Source organism: Nycticebus coucang, chromosome X, assembly GCF_027406575.1.
Source record: "Nycticebus coucang isolate mNycCou1 chromosome X, mNycCou1.pri, whole genome shotgun sequence".
NCBI classification, from domain to species: Eukaryota; Metazoa; Chordata; class Mammalia; order Primates; family Lorisidae; genus Nycticebus; species Nycticebus coucang.
The window spans coordinates 62,613,288-62,627,184 of NC_069804.1; the positions used below are offsets into that span (position 1 = coordinate 62,613,288).

Below are 13,897 nucleotides of genomic sequence, written 5' to 3' on the forward strand. Positions count from 1 at the left end.
CAGACTTACCCACCTCAGGCTTCTTCTTCAGTGTGTCATCTGTTCTCCTTCCAGTGGCATCTTACCTGCTGTGCAAGCTGGACATGGAGCACAACCCATTCCAGAAAGGCATGGTAATCTCGCTTCTTGAAATCCAATAATGCTGCCTCAAACTAAGCATAGATTGAAATGGAAACTTTCCCAATTCATTGATTTTTAAAATACAATACCAAAATGTGACAGCCCACCAGAAAAAGCAATAAACTCAGAAATGGCAAATAGATTTAATGCAGAGTATCAACTTCAAGTGATTGATAGTGGCTGCCTTGAGTGCTGTGTTGAGCAGGATTTTGAGGATGCACCCTGGCTTGAAGAGAAAGACTGCTGGGATTAACAGTATCTGAAAACACAAGTAAAAGAAAATAAGAGTCAACTGATATCCAGCAAACAGGAAAGAATAAAATGCCAAAAGCAATGTCTTCACACACTTTCCACATCATTCTCCAGCCTGAGCCTTTCTAGAACCACCCAGCTCCCCATCCCAGCCCCATGAGCCCCTGCTGCCCCTACCAATACCAAGGTGAATACCTGAAATCTCACTTGTAGGAGAAACCACAGGCACCAGAGTTTCCACTGGCACTGGCACCAGCTCCACTGAGGCCAGCAAAGAGCCCAAATGTGAGAGTGGCAGTCAGGCCGGCACTAGCACTGAGGCTACTGCTGGCACTGGCACTAGTACTGGTGTTGGCACCAGCACCGGCACCAGCACTGGTACCACCACTCTCTTGGGCTTTGGCTTTAGCTTCAGCTCCCGCTTGGATCCGGGATTTGGCCCAGGGTCCAATATCAGCTTCATCCCAGTTGCAAGGTCCGGCAGCATTCTCTGAGCCAAGCCCAATGCCCATTTGAGCTCTAACCTCGGCCCTTGCCTTGGCTTCAGCTGCAGCCTCAGCTGCAGCCTTCAAATCTGCTTCCATTGCCTCTCGGTACTGAGCTGCCCATTCCTTGGGATCCTTCTTTTGTACCTGCAACAGATAATAATTTATCAGAAAGATTATAATCAGAGGATCGAGCACCTACTGTTTGCTAGGAATCATGCAACATGATGTAGGTAAGAGTAATAGTATAGTAACTATTACTAGTAATTATTCACCTAATTTTTCATCCTTGCTCTGAGACTTACTAGCTCTGTGACCTTGGATATGTCACCTACCAACCTCTCTGGGCCTTAGTTTTCTCATCTGCAATAAGGCAATGACATAGTAACTGTTAAGGATTAAGTCATTTAGATAAAAGCCTGGCATAGTGTTTGGCAATTAATAGAGGCTTTACAATGTTCAGATACAAACTACAGGCTGCTCTTCTACACAGTTTGTATCAGCCAGGGGCACCCTATGCCCTTGATGTGCTAAACTCAAGCAGCTCTCCAATTACCTTGCAGGCAAACTTCAGCACTTTCATCTTGCTGGTCTCATAATATGAGCGCAGGCCCCAGAAGAATTCATATTCAGGGGGATTGCTATTGGGGACTCTGGCATAGTCCAGGTACCTTGAAAATAGAAGTACAAAACCTTTACCACCCTGGTCCACCCATGTATGGACTAGATAGGTTCTAGATCAGGGGTCCTCAAACTTTTTAAACAGGGGGCCAGTTCACTGTCCCTCAGACCGTTGGAGGGCCGGACTACAGTTTAAAAAAAAAAAAAAAAAAACTATGACCAAATTCCTATGCACACTGCACATATCTTATTTTGAAGTAAAAAAACAAAACAGGAACAAATACAATCACACCGCCTCATGTGGCCCACGGGCTGTAGTTTGAGGATGCCTGTAGATGGTGATCTCTCCCACTAAATACTATAGCTTTTCTTCCAATATCGAGCCCAGTCCAGTTGGTCCTGCCCAGAAGCCATGTAGAGGGGCAGGGAGGACACATGTAGGGCATTTGTTCATAGGGAGATGACAAGTTTTATGTTTCTCATCACAATGACCCCATGTTCTTGTTGGGTATGTTGTAAATAGAAGTGCCATTCTTGGGCGGCTCCTGTGGCTCAGCGGGTAGGGCGCCGGTCCCATATGCCGGAGGTGGCGGGTTCAAACCCAGCCCCGGCCAAAAAAAAAAAAAAAAAAAAAAAGAAGTGCCATTCTTCAAGGCCGTTGCTCTGAGCACACCCACACCATTAACAGGATCTCAGCTGCAGCCTGGCCAACCCATGGGAAGGTCCACTCTATAAAATGATTAGAAAACTTACAAAGGAAGAAAGAGTCAGCCAAGAGCAGCATGTTCCGTGTATACTGAATTCCTGAGCTTTTGTGTGTTTGTGTGTACACATGCATGTCCCTGTGTGATTGCTCCCATATCCTCTAAGAAGTGAGGATAGGGTAGATCCTGGCAAGAAAATCAAGAGGGCTAGCCTCCAGGCCCAAATGGGCCCCAGATCAACTGTAGGCCATGCTCAGAATTTCCCCCTTGGAGTCACAGGTCCTTCAACTTTAAAACAGAGATAGGATGATAACATCTATTCTGCATGGTAGTTATGAAAATGAAATGAGATGTACAAGTCAAGTTACTAGTACAATACCTGGCCGCCTGAAGCTATTATTCTATGGCATTACTTTATGGAAATTGATGTTTATGAAGTTCTGGTTAGCAGAGGAAAAAGAACCAATTCTGTGGAGATATATATATATATTTTTTTTCTTTCTTTTTTTTTTTTTTTTTTGAGACAGAGTCTCAAGCTGTTGCCCTGGGTAGAGTGCTATAGTGTCATAGCTCACAGCAACCTTCAACTTGGGCTCAAGTGATCCTCTTGCCTCAGTTTTTCTATTTTTAGTAGAGATGGGGTCTCGCTTTTTGCTCAAGCTGGTCTTGAACCTGTGAGTTCAAGCTATCCACCTGCTTTGGCCTCCCAGAGTGCTAGGATTACAGTTGTGAGCCACTGTGCCTGGGCTGTGGAGCCATATTCTAAATACTTTTCCATTGCTACCTGTGTAACCCTGAGCAAATGAGTTGACGCCTCTGAGCCTCAGTTTCCACATATGTCCACAATGCTGGTGATGACAATTCCTCCCTTAAAGTGTTCTCAAGGCAAATGTGAGAGTACATATAACAGAGCAGGAAACATGTGCCATTCCTGTTCATCAACACTGCCCCAGGAACAACCTACCACCTGCACACATGTACATGTACACACATACAGACACACATGCAATCACCATGGCTTTATCACTTAGTTCTGAAATAGGACAAATGCATGAAACACACCACCATCAGACAAAGACACTTACTTCTGCTTCACGAACTCATCAGTAATGAGCTTCTTCACATCCCCAAAGAGGGAGTGATGTATCCTGAAAGAGAAAGAAAATTAATTAAAAACTAAGTACAATCAGGGCTGAGGCACAGTCATTTGCCAGATGGAAGAGAGGCTTCCAGCACAAGAGAGGAACTCCATAGAAGCCCAGAAGACAATGAAAGAAGGAGCAGAGAGTTCAGGACCATTTCCCCATCTACCCAGGTCAGAACCCTGGGCTCTCTACCCAGTCCATCACCCCCCACCCTCTCCACCAGACCACCAGGCTGATGCAATCCTGGGACCGTCCTCTCTTGCCAAAGGAGAACATGGACAGCCAGCGCTGAGAGAGCCCAATCATACCCAGGGCGCAGCCCCAACTTGCGTAGCACCTCCCAGATGACAGCTGCGAGGGGAGGCAAGAGGAAACAGGGACAGAAAATGACCACTTAGAATTCAGACAACAATCAACCATTCACCTGCATGCCAACCACTCACCCTCACTGGACCGATTTCCATTCATGAAGATGATGCTAAGAAGCACCATGAGGAGACCCAGCTTGGGTGAGTCTTTAGTCCTAAGGGAATAATAGAACAGTGAGGTTTATGTCCAGCAGCCATCTGAAAAAGACACACCAGCCAGTTTACTAGACTGCCTCTCCCAGACTCCTCACATATGAGAGAATGCTGCAAAGTCTGTGCTTTAACCTCTGTGTGACCCTGGGCTGAGCACACAGACTTGTCAGCTGATTTCGTATTCAGCAAAATAAGAAAATCACATCCTCTTCTTTCTGGGTGGCCGAGAAGATGGAAGGATACTTATCAGTCTGGTACAATACAAACACCCAGTCAATCTGAGTCCTTTCTTTCCTTCCCACATCCCTTGGCCCTAAGAGAATTCTAGGCAGGACCCCACTGATGCTCCTGCCTTTCATGCATCCTGGTCCACCCACATTATGAAGCAAACCTTGAGAACAACTTTACCAAGGTCAGGCCAGAGACTCAATAGTAAGAGAGACAATAGGCCTGTTTTCCTGGAAAGCTTCTGCAGAGATAGCAAACATGGCAGCAGGAATGCCCCACCCTAGCCTCTTATAACCTTCAGTCAATCATAACCAGGCACCACTATTGAGTGCAGGGACCAACTATGTGTGGGAGCTGGGACAGGCTTTTGAGGCCATCTTTCCTGATTCTCTTAAGAGGATTCAGGGAGAGAGGGCAAAGAAAGGCTAGAAGCATGAACAGAAGCAGAACTCCCCCACTTCCCACCCTTTCCCAGCTTACGTTCCCAGTATGCCTGCATCAGTGGGCTCTAAGGTGCTGAGAAGAATGTACAAGTGGTCATTCTTATCAATTTCCTTCAACTGAATCCCAAATACCTGTGGTTGGGAAGAAGAGCTTATGAGATCATAAAACTTAGCTTCCTATGCACGCCTTAGCTGCCCATGTACCTAGGGATTTTGTGCATGTGACAAACCAGCGAGATAATGCATGTAGCTAAGTGCTGGCACCTGGTAAACATGCAGCAAATGTACTATTATCATCAACGTCACCTTTGTGATTAATGGAAATCTAGAAAGACAGAGAATGAGGAATGGAAGGGACACGTAACCATCTGAAATACATGACTTAGCCACGGATGTGCTTAGCCACGGACAGAAGTCAAGACTATGTTGGGTGATTTGGGTCCTAGCTATGCTTGCACTGACTTGCTAGTCTTCACCCTTCCATAGGCCATTGTCTGCCCATCAGCATAGTGATGAGGTTAGATTAGCAGATCTCTGTGGTTCCCTTTGAAGAGACATGTGTACCTTTGTTGGATTCAAGGCATCTCCAATGCCCCCATTCCCCAGGACTGCCCCTTTACCTTCTCCAAGGAATAGCCTGCTCGTTCAATGATTTCAGGGTATACATCAGTGTATTCTTTGATGATGTCCTTCAGCATGTCTGTAAGGGAAGAGTGTTGCAAGAATCTGGGCTGAACAGAGGCCAGCTAACCCCCATGTCTATGCTATAGGCCCTTTGCCAAATATGCCATGGGTGGAATAACCAGGTTCTGAGATATCAATGGAGATGCTAGCAGAATTTTGGGATAACAGAGATAGGAGAATAAAAGCAAGGGATGCCCTTCAACACCTTAGCAAGAGGGCAGTGGAGGGCACAGCTTAGAGCAGGGGGAGGGTTAGTAGAACTTTACCTGAGCGCTTGATAGGAATCTTTGTTTGGTCTTTGGCCAATAGGTACTTCACCAAATCATTTGCCTAAGAGTGTAGGAAAAGATGGAAAAATTCAAAATTGGTTTGCAGAAAACCCGAGAGGATGGCACAGAAGGCAGCTAAAGCAGTAGAAAAGGCAGAATGAAGAGGACAGAGTTCTTACCCTCCCTTGCAAAAGGGCCACATCCCGAGTTGGTGGTGCTTCAGGCTCTTGGGATGCCTGCAGTTTGGCAGCTCTACGGCGAGCCTTGCCTCTACGGGCTTTAGGTGACCTCAGAGAGAGCAAAGCTCTCCGTGCCCAAGCAGCCAACCGAGTCCTTGATGCCCTGCGAGCCCAAAAGGCTATGGGACCCCTTGAAGCCCTGCGAGCCATTGAGGCCATTAAGGCCTTTGAGACCCTTCGGCCACCTGTAGTTTCAGAACTCTGACTCTGATCACTGCTGCCATCCTCTTCTCCATCCAGATGTTTCACCTGCATCAACATATAGGAAGCTCAACATCACCAGATGAAGCATTTGGTCCTTTTTCTTCACCCTCTTCCAATAAATACCCCCTAATTCCACCCTTTCAGTAATAGTCTTACTCACTAGACATTGACCATGCTGAGTCCTTGGTTTGTTTCTCACTGACTTCTAGCCAGGATTTTCATCTCCCCAGCAGGCCAAAAGCAACCCAACTCCATCTCAGGATGGAGCCTGAGACTTCTCTTTCTGTGTCCACCAAGGGCTCTACATGAGATACCCTGGACAAATCACTTCATCCCTCTGGGACTCAGCTTCCTTCTCTATAAAATTGGGACTATAAGATTTACTTACAAAATTTAACAAGATAACCTACATGAATGCACCTAGCTCAAGGCCTAAAACCTGTCAGGTACTATGTGAACATTAACCACTTTATATTCAGATTTCAGCTATGTATATTCCTGTCTCATCTCTATACCAGTCTGTGAGCTCTGTGAACACAGGAATTACATCATATATCTCTCAGTGCCCCCCGCCACATCCTTAAAGAACACAGAGATCTTTCTAAATGTTTGTGGAACAAATGAACCAAATAAAAGGAATGGAAAAGCAAAGGTAGTGATTACAGAGGTCTTACCTTTCGGGCTTTCTTGGCCTTGATCTTGGGCCGAGTATCCTGATTCTCCTGAGCCTGGGGAGCTGTACTCTCAGGTTCAGGTTCATCTGCTGGAGCCTGAGAAGCAATAGCCTCAGTCTCTGTGGCCTTTGTATTGACCTTCGTATCAGCCACACAGCTGACCTTTTTAGTCTCAGTGGCAGACTGCAGGTCAGGATTCTGTTTCTTGGTGTCAGCTGTTGGACTCTTGTTTTCAGCTGTTAGAACCTGGGTGTCAGTCAGCTGAGTGGTAGGTGAGGCCTGGGTAGCAGCTGCCTCCTGAGCCTCTGGGGTCTTTGAGACCTCTGTGGTTTTTGAGATCCCTGGGGCTTTTGAGACCTTCACATCCTCTGAGACCTCTGGTGCCTTTGCGGTCTTCAGTGTTTCTGAGACCTCCAAATTCTGGGTCACTGTCAATAGGGTCTGCATCATCGACCCATTGTCCCTTTCTGAAGCTTCAGCCTGCAAGAGGAAGCAGGGAATCTCACGAAACTTCTCCCCACTGTCAACTAGGCAAATGGCTCCAAAATTCCAAGGCCACACTTCTCTGACCTGTACTGACTCCTACCTGCAGTGCACCGTCCACCTCAGCCCAAGGCCTCCCCTTCTTCTGAGCCAGAAATAATGGCAGAAGAAGGGCCCCCCCCACCTTATTCTCCTCCCTCCAGTGGGGGTATACTGGGCAGGCAAGTGGAAGGAGAAGGACAAGAAGTGCCAAGGGATGATGACAGCAACAGCGACTGCAGCAAAAAGCAGCTGGGAAGAACACAGAAATAGGCCTTACCTGGAAGCGAGTTAGACCCGCACCATTCTCCCTTGCGTCAGACATGTCTCAAGTTGGCCTGTCAAAAGCTGAGCCTGAAGAGAAGGCCTGGGTCAAGTGGAGAGCCCAATGAACTTCCTCTCCCGTGTTCTGATGTGAGGCTGATCCACACCTGCCCTAAGGCCCCAATCCCAAATCCCTCTCCCACCTCCAACGACTCGGTTCTCAGATAAAGGAACCCAAAGCGTCTAGGTCTTAATTCTCTGCAGCCGCACCCTCCCCTTCTCCAGGAAGATGTGCCAGCGCGGCAGCTCTGAGGACCCCGCCCCTTTTCCCAGTGCACCCGCCCCAGCCGCAGGTCAATAGAACGCATGCGCATCCGTCGCGCGAGCCCGTCTCAGCTCCGCCCGCTTTCTCAGCCCAAGCCCTTTCTTTGGAGTCCACAGTGCACATGCGCATTCAGTAACTGGGCGGTCTCCGTGGGGCCCTTCTCCACATGTCTTTCTAGCGATACCTATTGCTCATGCGCAGTGACCCTGGTCTCAGTCCAGCAATTAACCCGAATAATGCCCCTCTCCAGGTCCGCAGTGCCATTAGGCCCCGCCCCCTCCTCAACAAGCTTCACTGGCAAATTGTCGCAGTGTTTGGTGGTCCCGGCTTCTCCCCTACGCACACCCATCCCACCAAGTCCACAGTGTCTCCTGGTCCCGCCCTTTTTCCTAACACGCCCCCCTCCCAAACAGGGGTCAAGCGCATCTTGGTTCCTCCGCTTCCCTATTACACCCCCTCCTCAAATCAATATTGAGCTAGTGATTCCATCTTGGGGCCGGCCAAGCCGGGTCCAGTTCCCTCCTCAGCCGGATGGCTCCAGTACGATCTGGTCCTTAAGGTAAGTCTTCTTCAGATTCCAGAGGGTGTGGGCTACTCCTACTAGGTTCTCATCCCAAATGGGCCCGGTTGCTCACCTCGTCCAGCCACAATTTTCGAGAGTATCTACTCTCTCCAAGCCCCTCGGAACTCTGCCCTATCCTCCCTAGACCGGAAGCGGCCCCGCCCCTTTCCGCCTCCCCAGGGGGCCTCAGTCTCTGCTTGTCTGCCCCTCCCCCGCTCCTTATTCCTTGTAGCACCCCTCCGTATTCCCTCTGCCTCGTTCCTCACTCCCTATTCGCTTTCTCATTTCCTATTTACCCTACAAAATTACCTATCCTCATTCTTTACAGCCCCCTCCATGTTACCTATGCAAACCCTGTTCCCCCCTAGTATCCCTTAACCCCTCTCTACATCCCTTATATTCTCTCCTCTGGATCTACACTCCTCCTCAGTATTTTCCTCCCCCTTTGTATTTCCCATCCCCCAACAAACATTCCTGGTTCCCGGGTTTTCTCCTCTCCTCTGCTACTCTCTGCTCCCTAGTCCATACAGCCTACCACTTTCTCAGTGGTTCTCATTGCCTACACCCCACTCCAAGTCACCTCTGCTTCAGCTGCCGCGGTGCAGTAAGAATTGCCCACCTGCTATGTGGCTATGTGTTTGAGGGGGCTAGAACCACTGGCCACTAGGAAACCCCAATCTCAACACTCTCACCTTGTCCTCCAGCAAGTCTGGAATGTGGCTGCTTTCTCTCAGTCTCTCTCCAAATCTCAGCGTCCTGGACTGGAGCTGCAGACAGCCTCGCCCAGCCCAGTCCGTTTCCGCAGCCCCCTGCCACCCCGCCTTGCCTTCCTCTGGGGTGGGGCAATGGGGCCCAGCTCAGGGCTATCTGACGCTAAAACCTATGTTTATGCCACTGTATCAGGCTTGGTCTGTAGCCTTCCAACCCAACCCAAACCTCTCCCTGAAAGCGATTCATTCATTGAATGTATTTATTTTTGTATCTTCAGTTTTTCTTATTATAAAGGAAATATTTTAGTGTTGTGAAAATTCGAATAATGCAGAAATATGTAACATACCAATGAAAGGCTACCTTTATCTTATCTCCAGAACCTACCACTGTTAACATTCTGATATACATTCCTCCAGATTTTTTCCATTCATGTAATAATTATTTTGGTTTTCTCTACACAGATGGTACACTGTACCTAGTGTTCCATGACCTGTTTTTTTCCCAGTTATATTTTAAACATCTTTCTGTTATTGCACATTTTTCTTAACAGCTGCATCATCTTTTCTTGTATAGATGTGCCATTACTTAACCAGTCCAGTATACAGTAGATGTTTTCTTTTTTTCTTTCTTTCTTTCTTTCTTTTTTTTTTTTGACTGTTACAACTAATGCTGCAAGGAACATCCTAGTATGTGTATTGAACTTTTTTAAATTTATGATTTTTTGCTAATTTAAATGCTACAAAATATCTTCCATTTTGATACAAAATTTGTCAGCTTACTTCCAAAAAGTATGTGGAATAACATTGCCACCAACAATGTGTCTCATGTGTATGTGTCACATATTACAAATATTTTTCATGTTATAGTAATTTTTCCCTATAAAAGGCTTCAATTATTATGTAGCCAAATATGTCAGTTTTTCCTTTACTACTATTAAATTCTGTTTCTTGCTTAGAGATCCTTTCCACACTTCCTACATTATAACAATCTCCATTTTTCCCAAACCCATTTATGGCTTTATATTTACATTTGAATGTTTGATGATTCCAAAATTTGTTTTCTGTAAGGTTTTAGCTTGATTATCTGCACAATTATGGTTTATTACCTCTATGCCATGTGCAAAATAATCTATCTTTTCCCTCACTGGTTTGATACAGCACCTCCATCCTGTAATAAACTTGCATGAGCAATTGAATCTATTCAGGAGAACAAAATAAGATGTAAAAATAACAGAAAATAGATAAAATCATCATTAAACAGTATATGAATATAGACCTGGAAAAATCCAAGAGTATCAACTAAAAAGTTAACAGAAACCATAATAAAACCAGCACAGTGGTCAATTGCAGAAATAATATCAAATATATTTCCTACATCCAAAAGTAATTCAAATGTTCACAAAGCTTCTGCTTTATAAGGTCACCTTTCCATTACTATGCAAATAAAGTATCACAAATCCTTATTTCTAGGGATAATTCAAGATACACATGCACATACCAATGCGCGTGTGTGCACACACACACTTTCCAGACATTCAAGGTTGGCTTTGTGTCTCTGAATTATTGTTTCCCCCAAGTTTGTGATAGATGCTCACCACCTTCTTGCCTCCTAGGTTTTCCCTTGATCCATACTAAGCACAGCCTACCTTTTCTTCAAATTCTGATGCTCCAAATACCCATTCCTTCCAAATTATAGCAAGTCTTGAAGGGCAAGTTAAAGACTTTGGTCTTAATCCTGAAACCACTGATGGGTTACTGAAGGATTATGAGCATGAATATGACATAGGTTTGTGTTTTAGAAAGAACACCCTAGCATCCATATGGAGTATATGGAAACAGAGAGAGTAGGTATGACTTTGGTAGTCATCCAGGTAAGCAGTGATTGTGCTTGGACCTAAAGTGGTAGGAGGTAGTAAGAGGTGATTGAATTCATGAGATAGTAAAGGAATAAGAGTAGTAGGACTTGATGAGTAATTGGATTGTGGAGAAAGGGGTGAAGAGAAATGTGCCAAAGGAACACTTGGGAGATCTGATTTGAGAGATTGTGCAGATCATCCTTTCACTGAGATATGGAATACTGGAGGAAGAGTGAATTTGAGGTGAAATGAACATTGATTTTGAGGCACCTATGGGACATCCGGGTGAAAATGTGCCATAGGCAGTTGAACATACATGTCTGAAGTTCAGGAAAGATACCTAGGCTGAGATTACAGATCTAAGAGTCATCAATATGTAAATGGTTCTTTAATTCATGAGAAAGGGGAACAGCACCCAAGAAGAATGCACATAGCTAGAATAAACATGGAACCAGGAAAGAGTCCTGGAGACCAGCAGCATCTTTGGTATAGATAGAGAAAAAGGAGCCCATGAAAGAGGATGGTATGGAGTGATCAGAGAGATAGGGAGAAAAAGAAAGGAGTGTTACAAAAGTAAGCAAAGGGAATGTTTTTTTTTTTTTTTTTTTTTTTCTGCAGTTGACTGGGGCCAGGTTTGAAACTACCACCTCTGGTAAATGGGGCCAGCACCCTACTCCTTGAGGCACAGGCACCACCCAGAAAGTGAATGTTTCTAAAGGAGAGAGGAGGTCAATAGTGCTGAATGCTGCCGAGAGCTCAAGAAAAAAAGTAAGATGTTGACAAGATGTCTAGGGATTATGATGATCAGATACTGGTCTCTGATGACCTTGGAAGGAATAGTTTCAGTGCAGATGCTTGTGGCATGGATTGCTGTTTACCCTGATAGCCATTCTTCTCTTCTTTTTTAGTAATAGGATATCTGATTTTTAAATTAGATATGTAGCCTCCTGGAATAAAGGCCATGAGGACTAGGGCCACAATCTAAAGAAGTAAACGAAAAAGAACCTGAAATCCTAACAATTTGATGGAGCCACCATGTACTATATACCTCTCGATTTCTTTTAGGTGAGACAAATAAATGTGTTTCTTATTTACACCTATCTTATGTAACAGTTTGCTCACTGCAGTGAACTGAGATGTGAATGGCAGGTGAGGTATTCATAACAATGAATATGGTCTGCTTCTTTAAGAAATTCCTGAGCCTTATGTTAAAGCTTACCAAAATCTAGCCCTGATTAGTTTTGCAGCCTTTTCCTCCTGTTTTTCTGACCATTAGATATAAGTTGCCTATATTCCACCTAAATAAAACTTTACTATCACCAAATGTGCCATGCCTTCTCCTGCTTAGGAGCTTTTGTTCACACAATTTCTTCCCTTTGGAACACCCTCTGTTAAATCTACCCCTCTGATATGTCTACTCTCTGTTACAACCTCCAACATTTTAAGTTACACAATGTTTTAGGTACCAGTTGTGGTCTCTGGGATCCTGGGATAACTTAAAGGAATACAGAGTTAGAAACTTAAGAGATATGATTGGATTCAAGGAAGTTAGGCAAAATCTCAGTCCATCATAGAGGCATCCCCCCAAATTTTCAACCCCAAACTTCCCCAGTCCCCTCTGAATTACAGCACTTTCATAACGCAATACTACAAACACCCTTCCCTTAGCACCTGAGGATCAGGGGATAGAAAGCAACCTTGTCAGAACAGAAAAAACAAATTAGTTAACAATCTTTACCCTTTGACTAGAAAGATTTCCTTCCATATTCTCCTTATGAACTCTTGGAATCTTCATATAAAGCATCCACCGATAAACTCTAAAGAACCTAGGTCACTGGGTCTCAGATCTGTTTTCAGCATCAATAGATCAGAAGACAAATACCTGAGATCATATAGATACTACATATTAACTAAGGAGAAAGAAGAAAAGGTCTAGTTATTACCAGGTAGCTCTGTTCTGGAGATAATGAAAGGCAGGATAAGAATTGCTTAGTGCAGAATATTAGGATGGAACTATCTAAACATGAAAGCATCCAGGACTCCAGACCCCTAGAGTCCAAATGGGAAGCCATAATATTCCTACCACCAGTCCTATTCTAGCACATTTCTTTTCCCTCAAACTATACAGAATACGAATGCGTATCTGCATTGAAACTTCTTTCCAAGGTCATCAGAGACCAGAAACTTAGTTTGGAAACTTCAGAGATAATGCTTGGAGAGAGTGGCAAATTTTCTTTACAAAGCTCCCTTTCATTTCTTTAGTCATCTAAGTCATGTAGCACAGCATAGTCATCAACTTAAAATTTGACATCAGACTTTCTTGTTCTTCAGATATTCATAGCCAACCCTACCATCGATAAAGACCTCCTAACTGTTCCTTCTCCTGTTCTCTATGACCCATCCCTGTTTGGCATTTTCTGTCCCCCAACATACTAGCAGCTCCCCTCCTTTCCAGTTCCAGGCTCCTATGTCATCTCTCTTGAGCTGTTGTTGAAATATCACTTTTTGCCTCTTATATGTAGGGCAATTTAATTCACTTTGTGTAACTCTAAGCCCTGAAGGATATCTTTCCATGACAAAATGACTACATTTTGTTAAATAAAAGTCAAATTTCACATAGATGAGGAAATATGTTACCCACTTTTGGACTAACCCTCTTTCTCCCCTGTTCTTTGTACTTTGACTCCTTCCTCAGCACAAGCATGTAAGGCAGGAGAGGACCATTTAACAGAACATGAGCACCAAGTGCATATTAGACATCTCTACAGAATTGGTCCTCACTCTTGAAGAGCTTACATTTCTGTTTTTTTGTTTGTTTGCTTTTGAGACAGAGTCTCACTATATTGCCTTTGGTAGAGTGCTGTGGCATCACAGCTCACAGCAACCTCAAAATCCTGAGCTTAAGCAATTCTCTTGCCTCAGCCTCCCAAGTAACGGGGACTACAGGTGCCCGCCACAATGCCTGGCTATTTTTTGTTGCTGTTGTCATTGTTGCTTTAGCTGGCCCTGGCTGGGTTCAAACCTGCTAGCCTCGGTGCATATGGCTGGCACCATAACCACCATGAGAGA

At 44.9% G+C, this 13,897-nt stretch overlaps 1 protein-coding gene and 2 pseudogenes across 4 annotated transcripts; 1 reads left to right on the forward strand and 2 right to left on the reverse strand.

Annotated features, from left to right (window-relative positions):
• Nucleotides 1-244: 244 nt before the first annotated feature.
• Nucleotides 245-9,158, reverse strand: MAGED2 (MAGE family member D2). 4 transcript variants are annotated; one of them, XM_053579195.1, is made up of 13 exons: nt 8,955-9,158; nt 7,392-7,465; nt 6,590-7,069; nt 5,652-5,960; nt 5,470-5,533; nt 5,140-5,219; nt 4,557-4,651; nt 3,771-3,850; nt 3,636-3,678; nt 3,268-3,330; nt 1,414-1,528; nt 568-1,004; nt 245-379 (listed from the first exon to the last, which is right to left on the reverse strand). In XM_053579195.1, exons 2-12 carry the CDS (start codon nt 7,434-7,436, stop codon nt 576-578), a joined length of 1,803 nt encoding a protein of 600 aa, XP_053435170.1. In that variant the 5' UTR covers nt 7,437-7,465; nt 8,955-9,158; the 3' UTR covers nt 245-379; nt 568-575. The 4 variants fall into 4 exon arrangements, with proteins under 4 accessions (XP_053435170.1, XP_053435169.1, XP_053435171.1 ...); XM_053579194.1 differs by lacking the exon at nt 8,955-9,158 and adding an exon at nt 8,336-8,493; XM_053579196.1 differs by lacking the exon at nt 8,955-9,158 and adding an exon at nt 8,336-8,435 and having other exon boundaries at nt 7,392-7,478.
• LOC128578877 (uncharacterized) lies at nt 1,912-2,033 on the reverse strand (annotated as a pseudogene).
• Nucleotides 7,742-13,897, forward strand: part of LOC128576836 (inter-alpha-trypsin inhibitor heavy chain H6-like) — an 86,560-nt pseudogene continuing 80,404 nt past the window's right edge.